Genomic DNA, 11,826 nt, shown 5'->3' with positions numbered 1-11,826 from the left:
ATCCTCAATACATATAAAACCCTTCCCTCTGAGGACTGTGAGATTTCCCAGGGAGCATCAAGGTCATCCCTGGACAGCCCCAGCTCAGAGGCAGGGCATACTACAACAGGGCTCATATAATACCAAGACCTATCCCTTCCACTACCAGACCAGGAGCCAGGCCCTGGGAATGGAAGGGACGTCCTGGATCTCACACTGAAGCTCTCATTCCCCACACTGAGCCTCAGCCTGGCCTCTCTTCTTCCACCATGGCTGTCAGCCAGATACCTTCCCAGAACAGGGCTGGCCCTGACTGTGATCAGGACCCTCCAGGTGGTGAGGTGCAGCTGGTTCAGCCTGCTCACCCTGGTTCCATACTCATCTTTCCCCCAGATCACTCAGACCCTCCCTGGTGCTCACAGGCCTCCAGCATCCCTTCTGCCGCTGCTCTTTGTAAACACATGCAGGTGGAGGACGGAGGGTAGACCAGTTTACTGGCAACTGCAGGCTGAGCAAGAAGCCATGAGCCCTGGTTCCTAGACCTTCTGCAACTGTCCCTTTCTTGCTTCCCTTTCTGTCTTCACACCTCTTGCTTTCTCAATGCAAATTTTATGTCAGGACTCTATTTTATGTCTGGACTCTATTTTGTGTATGTCTTGCCCTCAGCATATTCTCCCTAGAATTTTCAGACCTGACTCTGTGTGTTTTTTTAAAGTCACTGGATCCCTGCTTCCCACCACTGTTTCTAGCACACAGCAAATGCTCAGTAAATGTGTGCTGGGTGACCCACTGACTGAATACAGCCCTCCATGTGTTCTCCATCCTTACACAAGTCCGACCCTTCCCCTCATGCCTACCAGGGAAAGAGCAGGGGCCATGTCGCAACATTTCAATGACGTTCATGTCCAGGACAGTGCTGAGAACCCAAGTGTCTCTGTAATCTGAGACCAGGGACATCCATTAGTTATTGGCACATAAGGAGCTACACCAAAACATCATGGCTTAGAACAGCATCCTTTAGGTAGCTCACAGTTCTGTGTGTAGCCAGTTCATCTGGGCTCAACTGGGTGGTCAGTCACCTTTGTTGCTACTAGGTTTTCTCACGTCTTTGTGGCCAGCCACAAATTGCCTTTGATGGTCTTGGCCAAAGTCTCACCTGAGACAATTAAGCCTATGATGCTGGTCCAGGTGGGCTCTGTTTATCCACAGGTGGACCCAGGCTTTCTCCAGGTGGACCCAGGCTTTCTCCAGGTGGACCCAGGCTTTCTCCAGGTGGAGGTAGATAACCTAGGGGACTGTTCTGTGTCTCCAAGACTGAGGCCTGGAACCAGCGGACCATCATTCCCACTATGTTCCACTGAGTAGAGCAAGTCATATGCCAGTTCAGATTGAAGGGGTAGAACAGGAGACCCTACCCCTCGACAGCAAAAGCTGAGCATTACAATGTGAAAGAGGAATGTGCTGAGAGGCAAGAACAATTGTGCCAGGTTGGCAACTTCCTGTTCCGGTTGGGCACTGTAAGAATCAGAATCCACCCATATTAGACCATGTATCAGTCACTTTCTCATAGCTGGGACAAAATACCCGACACCCACAGTTTAAAGGGAAGAGAGATTTATTTGGCTCATGGTTTCTAGTGGGTTCAGTCCAAAGTTGGCAGACACACATGTGGAAGGGCATAGTGGAGGAGAGGTATTCAACCCATGGCAGCCAGGAAGCAGGAGAAGGGAGGAGCCCAGAACAGAACAAGCCCTTCCAGTTCACAACCCAGTGACCCAGCTCCAACCAGGCCCCACCTCCTAACAGCAGGATCAGCTCCTGAACCCATCAACAGATGAATCCACTGATGAGTGCAGCACCAGCCAGGAAGGCCACATGGCAGTGGTGGGTGCTAATTTCCTTGTGGTGCCCTATCTCCTGTGACATGAAATCACCATCAATGTTTTCCTACCTGTGGGTTTAGAGGGCAGACTTTGAGCAAATAAGTGCCAAACTCCAAGAGTGTCTCTCAGATCTCTACTTTGTTCCCAGCCAGATCTGTGTCATGGGCCGGGCTCCCAAGTCTGTTCCAAATCTTGATTTGGGGTGGGAGAGGAGGAGAGTTTGGGGTAGATCCAGGGGCTTCTCTCATACTAGAATCTTCCTGGAAGGGTGGTTGAGGGCGTCTCTCAACCCCATTGCTTTGTTCTATTGCTTCCTAGCACTTAGTGTGGAAAGTATCATTTATTTAGCAGATATTTGTGTTCTGTCTCCCTCCGCAGAGCATGAGTGCTTCTCCGTTTCTGAGCTCTAGGCCTCAGATGTGGAGCAAGGGGTGCACCTGAGGTGGTGGCAATGTTGAAGGGGAAGCTACAAGAACGGGAGCCCATCAGGGACAGCTGGAGGTGGCTTCCTGGAAAAGTGAGCATCGAGAGGCAGTGGCCTCCCTAGCACTGGTGCTTATGTCCGCTGCACTGCGGCCGGCTGGAGAAGAGCTGCTTGAAGTTTTTCTCATAGGTGGCCAGGCTCTCTTTGAAGCATTACACGGATCTCTTGTCACACTCGCAGGCCTCCAACCTGCAGAGACACACAGGGTCATTGAGGGCCCCTTCTCATCCTAGGGCTCAGCTGTAAGGTTGGGGAGATCAGGGAGCTGCAGGGGCCAATGGCTGAGGATAGGAAGGAAAGAAGCCAGGAGTCCTTCACCTTCATCGTCAGCCCCTTCCTCGTCACATCCGGGCATCCACCGTGCTGCGGAGAGGAGAAGCCGAGAAGGAAGCCAGAGCGGGTGGGGAGGGTGGGCTGCGTGGAGGGTGCCGAATCACTGCACCTGAGCACCACGGGGCCAAGGGCCTAGAGCTCGTTTCATGTTTCCAGCTGCCTGCTCCTCATCCTGCGCAGATACACCAGGGACCCCTCCACCAGCCATGCCTGTCCTTCCTCCACACTCAGTAACGGCACTGACCCTGGCTTGAGAAAGAAACCTAGGGACCTACCTCGTTTCCTCCCCCTCTCTTCACTTTCCACATCTGCCCTCGACTACTTCTGTGGATTTTCATGCTCTGCTTTCTTTTCTCCATTGTCCCTGCTACTACCCAAATCCCTGTCATCACAGGCCCTTCCTCCTTCATGGAAAGGAATAAGCAGGGGCAGGCTTGCAATGTCGCCTCTCCTGCTTACTGCCCCATGGTTTCCCACTGCTCAGGGAAGATGCCCCCAACTCTTGTGGTGGCCCACAGGGCACACTTACTATGACTTGACCCTCCCCAGTACTCCCCGTAGAACCTCCACCCTCCCATCTTCACTGTGCTCCAGGCACACTGGCCAGTTTTCGCTTGTATGTTTTGCTCTGTCTTGTCCCAGGGCTTTCCCCCATGTTATTTTTTTCTTTGAAAACTCCTCAGGACCTTCCAGTGGCAGGATTCATCCTACACTTTGAGTCCTGGTCAAACTCCACCTTGTCGGGGAAGCTGTCCCCCGCTATCTGATCTGAAGCCATTCTCACAGTGTACTCCTTGCTTATTTCCATGTGCAGGAGTGGTCTAAGGCACAGCTTCCCCTTCTACATAGCTCTCCCCCAGTTCCACTCTCTTTGTACACTTGAGAGGAGGAAGGAGGCCACCAGAGGCCCTGGTTTGTGACCTAGGACATCATTGCTGTCTGCCTCTACAAGGTGGTGGTGGAAACAGCAGGGTCAAAAATGAGCAGCACACCTCCTTCCTGGGATGGTGGTGGGCTCGCTGGGTGGCTGTTCCCATCTGGAGAGCACTCAGCAGAGGCCTGGCCCTGCTGGCACAGAAAGATGCCCTGGCTCCACCTATGGGCAAAGCAGTGCCTCTCCCCTGGTCCAGCACTGAGTGCACCCGTTTATCTGCCATCCTCCCTCTCCGAAGCCCACACTCCTGCTGGAGCTGTCCTCCCACTCCTGTCTGGAAATGTGATTTCTTGAGGCCGACAACACCGCCCCATGCCTCAGCTGCCCCTTGCCACTCACCTTCAAGATTGTGCCAGGAACATTCACGCTTCTCCCCCTCATCCTGATATCTAGACCACCTTTGCCCTTCCACTCTTCCTTCTCCATCTGTGAGAATCCATCTGCACCCATGAAGCCCCAGCTCCCCAGGGACTTGGCTCTGAGCTGGTCCCCAAGCTGCCCCCAGCACACCCCTGTCCCTCCCAGAGCAGCACCTGGAGCAGGGCATCCATCCCCACAGAGGGTTAAGGCCTGCCAGAGAGGCTGGGGAGAAGCCAGGCTTCCTGTTTAGTAACAGCCCTCTCATGGGAACTAATGAGCAGAGCACCTGGGAGCACTGCAACAGTCTCTTCCTTCACAGGCAGCTTCCCCATGACCTAACGACCTCCCACCAGGCCCTGCCTCTTAAAGGTCCCACCACAGTTTAACACTGCCACACTGGAGAGCAAGCTGTCAGTCTGCTCCTCGCCCACCTTCACAAGCTTGGTAGATGGCACCTCTATGACAGCTCAGGTCAAGAGCCTCAAGTCAGCCTCTTTGTCCTTCACACCTCAGGTCCTGGTAACTCTTCGACCAAAGGACGCCCACCATCTAACACTTCTCCTTGGCCCTTCTGCCACTGCCCTGGTTCAAGCTATGATTACTCTTCCCCAGTGCTTGAAAAATACCTTCCTAGTGGGGCCTCCACTTTCCTCCTCGCTCCCCTCTCGCTCCGGACAGCAGCCAGCGTGATCTCTCTAGAGCAGAGTCAGAGCACCCCATGCCCCTTCAGGACATACACCAATGGCTCCCCTACCACTGAAGCAGAAGTGAGCATCTCATCCAAGCTGGGTACCGCCCAACGGCACCTCTCCTTCTTCCCAAAGCTCCATGCTCCTGCCACACTGGCCCTGGGGTCACCAGTCCTCCTTCATGAGGCTTTTCCCTAGCTGCATAAAATCAGCACCCTTTCCTGCCCAGCCTGGCCATTCCCCAGCCTGTCACCTTGCTTGAGCAGCTTCAGAGTACTTGTCCCTCTCTGAACCTGTCTCTCACTCTCCCTGCAACATGAGCTCCTTCAAGCCAGAGACCACGTTGTGTCTTTCCCACTGCCAGTCTCTAGACCCTAACACCAGTTCGTCACCAGTCACTGATGGTCTCAACTGGCTGAGCTTACTTGGCTGAAGGACCAATGAAAGGAGACCACCCCAGACACCAGGAAGCCACATTCTAGCTCCAGATCGGTAGCTTCTGTCCTTAGGCAAGTCGCTTCTCCTCTCTACTCGTTTCCTCAGCTTTCAATTAGGACAAAGATACCTGCACTATTTGTTTATGGGTTCTTTTCATTCACTGGCTCATTAAACAAACAGGAACCCAGTTCCTACTGTGTGCCTGGTTTGGCAAGACACTGGGGTTCAGGTACAAGCAAGTACACTTCCAGGTTGCACAAGTCCGGGGCCATCATTCTCTGTGGGCTCTGTGAGCACGAGTGCACCCCAAACCAGACAGGCTTGCCCCCTGCCCTGGGAACTTGCATTCTGGTCTGCTGGGGGGTGGAGGGTTCAATGCATAAGTAAACAAAGAAGGAACAAGATTCATCTCAGGCAGAGATGAACGCTAGCACAGAAAGAATAATGCGTCAGTCAGTGGAATCTGCTGTGCAGAGTCTTTTACAGTAAATGAGAAAGATCTTTGCAAACTAAACTTCCAGTAATTATGACTTCCACCTTCCCCCGCTGGCAGAGGGAGGTATCAGAGGCCTGGAGATGGAGGTGACGGTGGTCCAAGTGGCTGGAACTGGTCCCTGACTCCCACGGCTTGTCTCCTCCCCACATAACACATGTATGTATGCGTGGGCAGAAGGGGGTGTCACTGCTGGGTGATCTTAAAGTCCTTGCAAATGCCAAGTGCTTATATAACTCACTCAAAAGAGGGATAGCCACCCTGTAGACCTCGGGAGGGCAGCTCTCCCCTCCTCCAAGCTAATTTGCTCCTGGCTGTTAAAGACCTTTCCTTGCACTAATCTTCCAGTGCCATTTAGAAACATGGACAGACCAAGTTGTTTTCTTCCTTCCCCTCCCCTGCTCACCTACCACATCTCTCCCCACCAGCTGCCTGTTGCTAGGCAACCTGGGGCCAGGCTTGGGTGCAGGATTTCAGAGCTCAGGGAGGTGATTAACCCTTACAGGGGCAGCTCTTTGAACTGAGGTGTGATCAGTGGTGAGAGAAGAGGTCTTATCCCGTAAGGGTCACATTAATGACCTTAGCCCAAAGGGAGGCAAGTGCACAGCAGACTTCACTGAAACCTCTGCACAGTAAAGAGAAAACAAACCAAACAGAAGTGTAGAGCTTTCCCACAAAAGAGAGAAGAAATAAAACCTGGACAAAACAAGAACACTCCATGATCAAACAGAAGGCACTCACTGAGCATCTGCTATGGGCCAGATCCTTTAGCAGGTCACTGTGCTCAGTCCTCCCAGCAACCTTGTGAGGTGCATGTGACTGACCCTATTTTACAGATGGGGAGGCTAAGGCTTGGCTGGGAGAGTCAAAGCTGGGGTCAGGCCCAGCTCTGCCTGACTGAGACCTCTTAGCTGGAAAGGAAATTTCTAGGACATTAGAGAAGACCAAACTCCATCTGCCCCTCTTTCCCCTCTCTGGGCCAAGACAGAGCATTCTGACTACAGGACAGTTCACTGCAGACCCTGGGACTTTCATCTGTGAGGCAGCCTTGCCATCACACACCTGCCTGTCACCATCCACAGCGCAGCATGATGGAAGGTAAGGCCACCTGGGTCTGAATCCCAACTCTTCTTTCCCTAGCTGTGTGACTTTGGCCACCTCACTTAACCTCTCTGAGCCTCAGTGCCCTCCTTGATAATGGGAAGAATAAGGTTCACCTCAGAAGTCTATCATGGGAGTTCAAGGTGCTGTGTGCAAAGTGTCTATCACAGATGCACAGAAGCTGCCATGCTCTTGCACCTGTTTCATGGATGAGAAAACCAAGGCCTAGACAATCAGGCCAAGCAGGAAGTTCCAGGGCTCTGGAAAGGCTCAAGACCCATGTGTCTTACTCCTGCCTATTACTTGGGTCAAACTCCTCACATGTCTGGGCTGTGATGAGGGGTTGGTCCGGATGGTCCCCAAGGGTGCTTTCCATCCAAGGGGTCTTTCCATTCCATAAGACCATGAATGGCAAGAGAGAGAGGTTAGGCCAGCGTTGCTCTGTGCCTGGCCCCCAGCCTGGGGCTCACACTGGACAGGCACCCAGTGGGCATTCAGTCAGCACTGAGCTGGTGACAGATGGGGTTGGTTCAGCCCACAGCAGCAGCCAACCAGATTCCAGCAGCAGAACCCTGATTACCTGGCTCTCACCAGAAGGGGGTGCTGTCACGCCAAAGCAGAAGCCTCCTCCCATGCTAGTGCCCAGAGCAGCCTCAGGGGCTGCAAGTGTGGAAGCCACAGGCCAGGACTCTCGCTGGCCAAGCCTCTCCCAGCCTCTGTGAGCAGCCAGCTTGCAGGAGCCAGGGTGGAAGCAGGTCCACCCCCAGTAAGGCTCTCTCCACTGCCCAGAGTCCACCTTCCCCTTCTCCCTGATCCCAGCACTTCATGGAAGCATCAGAGGAGGGCGCTCTTAAGCATTCTTCTCCAAAGTGAAGCCTGGATGACACTTGATGTGACAGATGGTCAGACCAAAATGAAGAAAGGCATGAGGAAGCTGTGCAAAAGCAAGACTGCGAGCCAGGTTGGGAATGATCACCTCAGTTGTGTGCTCCTCCCTCACCAGCCAACAACCACACACCCACCACCACCACTTCCCTATTTAGGGCAGAGAGGTGGAATCAGAAACTCGCTCCTGGCTTCAGGAGGCATCATGGTTGTGTTGAAGCAGACAATATTGTGGGCCACCTTCTCTAGCCCCCTTGGTCCTGCCCTACCCACCAGGTCCTGATGCCTTCTCTTCCTCTGGATGTGGCCATGGGGATGTCACAGAAGGGACATTGTGCTTTAGGCTTGAGGTTGATCATGGACACAGAATTCCAACTCAGAACATCTCCCTGAGCCCATAAGTGGCAGGAGGTTTCCTGTCAAGAGTCCACTTGGGAGCAGGGGCTGTGCAGAGGAGCGGCCATCTGAGCAGAACCTGGTCTTCCACCGCAGGGGTCTGAGCTCCAGCCTACCATGTTTCAGGGCTTACACTTGACACTGGGAAGACCCTACAGTCCAAACTCTGGGCCTTGGGGTACACTGAGTGGGGCCCCTGTGGGATCTGGGTCTGAGCACTGAGCATCCAGTATGGGAGTGGGGGGATGTGTCTCCCACCTGGGGGCTGAGTGGGGATGAGCCGCTGGTCCCCTGCACTCTGAGGAGACAGATGAGCTCCCAAAGACACTCGCCACTCTGAGTGACACACCTGGCAGGAAAAGGACTCAGGCTACTCCACAAGGCCAGGCAGGAGGTGAGCTGCCCACCAAATCACCGGCTACACTGAGGTAGGTGGGACTCACAAAATGCCATGACGCTGAGTCTTCCAGCACATTTTATCTTTAGACCACACTTGCCCTGCACATGCCAATACCTGCCAATCCCAGGACCCACTCTAGGATCCCAGGGCCACTCCCCATGGGATGATGCTTGTCCACACTGTACTTGTCCACACTGTACTTGTCCACACTGGCTCATTCCCTCCGTGAGTGGCCTCCATACCCTGCAAGATCCCTTCCTGTTTCCCTCCTAGTTTCTTTTGTGTCCCTCAAGGCATTGATCACACTTCATGGCATGCTGTCCCCTTTAACAAATATTTGTTCAACTGAAAGACAGCTGGGCTGCTTTGTTAGCACATGACAGAAATAAGGAAGAATGTTCTAAACAGCAACAGTTGCCAAGGGAAGCTGCAAAGTTTATATGATCTCCAGGCAAGAACTCTTTATTGAGCAGGTACTATATACCAGGCTCTGGATTCCCACAGGGTCCTGGAGATAAGCTTGTGGGTAAGAGAGACCAGGACAAGAAAAAGCAAGCACTCTCCAAGAAGCCCTGGTTCTTGGCAATTTGGAATTGCCCTTTTCCATCTCAAAGCACTTGAGGAAATCTCATTTCCTAACAGTTCACTGGATCATTGAGGAGGTTAAAGAAAGACCAAGATTCAAAGACATTTTGCTTCAGAGAAAACTACTCACAGACCACAGTCCCATTGATGATGTGGAACTGGTAGTTGTTCAACAAGGGCTGGCAGCCAAGCTCCTTCAGCTTCTTGTAGCAGCAGTCATGGGCCTGGCAGCATCCGGAGGCCAGAGGAGGGGAGATGAAGGGCTATGGTTGTGTGTGTGTCGGGGGGGGGGGGGGTAATTGCTGGAAGCGCTTAGGTGGGAACCGGAAAGAACTCCCCTGCCTCCCCCCTGAGCAAGAAGGCACTGGTGCAGGGGAGGTGATTGCTGATATAGCCGTCCCTCAGCATCCAAGGCAGGTGGGTGGTAGGACCCCCATGGATATCAACATCTTCGCTCAGGTCCCTTGGTGTTTGCATATAACCTATCTTCCCATACACTTCAAAGCATCTCTAGCTTTGTCGTACTTAAAATACATTGTAAATACTTGTTATGATATATTTTTTTAGGGAATGGTGCCAAGAAAAAAAAGCTTGTACATGATCAGTACAGATGCTATTTTTTTAAAGAATATTTTTCATCTGAGGTTGGTAAGATCCAAGATGCAGAGCCTGTGGGTACAGAGAGCTGACTGTAATAGTTAAAATAATAAAAATAACCAATGACATCTAGTACCTACTGCTTTCCATACTACGCCGCCATCTTACAAAGTAAGCCATTGTCCCAATTTTGTAAGAGAGGAAAGGAGATTCAGAGAGGTCAATTTCCCAAAATTATACAGCTGGAAAATGATAGACCCAGCTCTCAAGTCCAGGTCCCTGGGACTCATTCGTCCATTGAACCGTTTTTACTGAACACCTTCTACGTGCCAGGCACTGTCACAGTCTCTAAGGAGACAGCTGTCAGCAAGAACAGGTGCAAGCTTTGCTGTCCCAGCTGGCTGGAGGCTAAGTGGCAGGGCACCTGAGGGGAGAAAATAACTGGGGGTAGCCTCAGCCTTTTGCCTCAAACACTGAGCCAGCAGCAGACATGCAGAAATACCGGATTGGATTCCAAGACCCACACATGCCCAGAAAAAGACTTGCATCTCTCTCTCTCTTACCATTCCCACCTGCAAGCCAGCTCTTGACCCTTTATCAGCTTTGGCGAACAGTCTTAAGTTTCAAATCCACCTTTGGAAGCAGAGAGGGGAGGTACAGATCATCAAGGAAAGGGTTTGGACTTGGAGATTCTCATCAAATTCTGGTTCTGTCCCTTAGGAGACGTATGCATGGGCACAGCTGGCTTAGTGACTCTCGGTCTGAGATCCTCACTATCCTCACCTGTACAATGGGGTGGTGACATTGCCTCCCACGTTCACTGGAAGGATGAAGCTAGGCCCCCATGTAATCACCTGCCCCAGTGTTTGGCACATGATGGGCATTTCACATGTGTGGATGCCCTGCCAGGGCTCTGGAGTTCTGCCAGCTGGAACATTTCATGGTTCCTCAAACAAGCCCAAGGAACTCAAACTCTAGTAGTGATATTTTAGGCTCCATGGGGACACTTATCCCTGCTAGGTCAAATGCAGAAAGAACATTTTGCCTTCTTATTTCCTCAAATGAAATGACACACAAGGTATCCCCAAATCCACTTTTTGTAGGCACCCCCACTCCCCAACCCCATCCTTAGGAATAGGCCTGGAAGCCAGGTTTGTGCCACATGCCCTCACGCAGATGGGCAACTTTTCTAAACTAGGCCACTTGGATTCTCTCTCCTGGAATGTGGAATTGAGGCTGGGAGCCAGCAGGGCAGACTTGCTACACCTGTAACACTAAAAACTGGGATGCGGAGAGAAGAGTACATTTGCCAGGTAAGTATGAAAAGGTTTCTAGAACTCTGGGCAGGACTAACTCCATAAAATGCAGGGTCCAGAGCAAAAGAGAACGAAGGGCCCCTTATTAAGAATTCAAGAAGGCGGCAGCAGAGAATAAACCTCATGGAGGCCCTGAGGAGTGTGAGCCCTGTGTAACCTCAAAGGTCACACATTTGGGAGTTGGCCTGGCCCCTCTCTAGGGTGGGAGTTAAGACACACCCTACGACTCCCATTCAGTCTTTCTCACAGTGGCTTCACATGGTTTCCACTAAACCCTAATAGCCTCTCTCTAGCTTCAGGCATGGACTTCAGGGCAAATCGAGTGGTGGCAGCCTCAGGCCCTCTGCACACACCTGTCAGTGTCGTCCACAGGGACCCCTTTGCCTCCAAGCCCACAGTAGCAGCCATAGCCATAATAAGAGAAGAAGGCACTCCGCCCTGTGACATGCTTGACCATTCTCTGGAACTGCCAGAAGCTGCTGAGGGTGGGGGTCGTCACTGCCAATGAAAAACAAGGAACAAGAGGAGTTGTGGTGAGTGTGACCCTACCTTGCCAGGCCCTCACCAGGGTGTATTGTGCTGAGTTCATCTCCAGAGCCCTGAAACACAGGCCTGGCCTGGCTGGGTTATCAGCCTCTTTCGTGAGAAAGAAAATGGGTCTAGATTTACCCCTAACACAGGCTCTTGCAAACCCAGGATGAGCACCCAGTTTCCCTGACACTAAGGACAAGGGTCTACTGGCCACCAGGGTCTTTCTCTTAAAAACAAAAACCACCATCCTGGGCAGAAAGTCCCTCAGGTCTCATGCAGCACGAATGGGAAAAGTTCACAGCCAGAAATGCCAATTCCTGTGGGTTTTACAGGCATTTACGTCTCACGGGAGAAACAGAACACTAAGAGGTAGGAAAGACACCATCGATCTAGTTTTTAAAATGGCAAATTCATGTGAACCC

General features: G+C 52.2%; 1 protein-coding gene across 1 annotated transcript; it reads right to left on the bottom strand.

The window, feature by feature from the left end:
- Positions 1-1,588: 1,588 nt before the first annotated feature.
- Pla2g2c (phospholipase A2 group IIC) lies at positions 1,589-11,345 on the bottom strand. Its single transcript, XM_013074192.3, is given in 4 exon segments — positions 1,589-2,581; positions 2,784-2,788; positions 9,087-9,184; positions 11,223-11,345. Coding segments are annotated over 4 exon segments (387 nt in total). The 5' UTR covers positions 11,331-11,345; the 3' UTR covers positions 1,589-2,405.
- Between the last annotated feature and the right edge of the window lie 481 nt (positions 11,346-11,826).

Source organism: Heterocephalus glaber, unplaced genomic scaffold (assembly GCF_053883595.1).
Source record: "Heterocephalus glaber isolate CG9 unplaced genomic scaffold, H.glaber_assembly_v1.0 deba00001452, whole genome shotgun sequence".
NCBI classification, from domain to species: domain Eukaryota; kingdom Metazoa; phylum Chordata; class Mammalia; order Rodentia; family Bathyergidae; genus Heterocephalus; species Heterocephalus glaber.
Note: the sequence above shows the minus strand (reverse complement) of the source record. Positions and strands in the feature narration are given on the sequence as shown.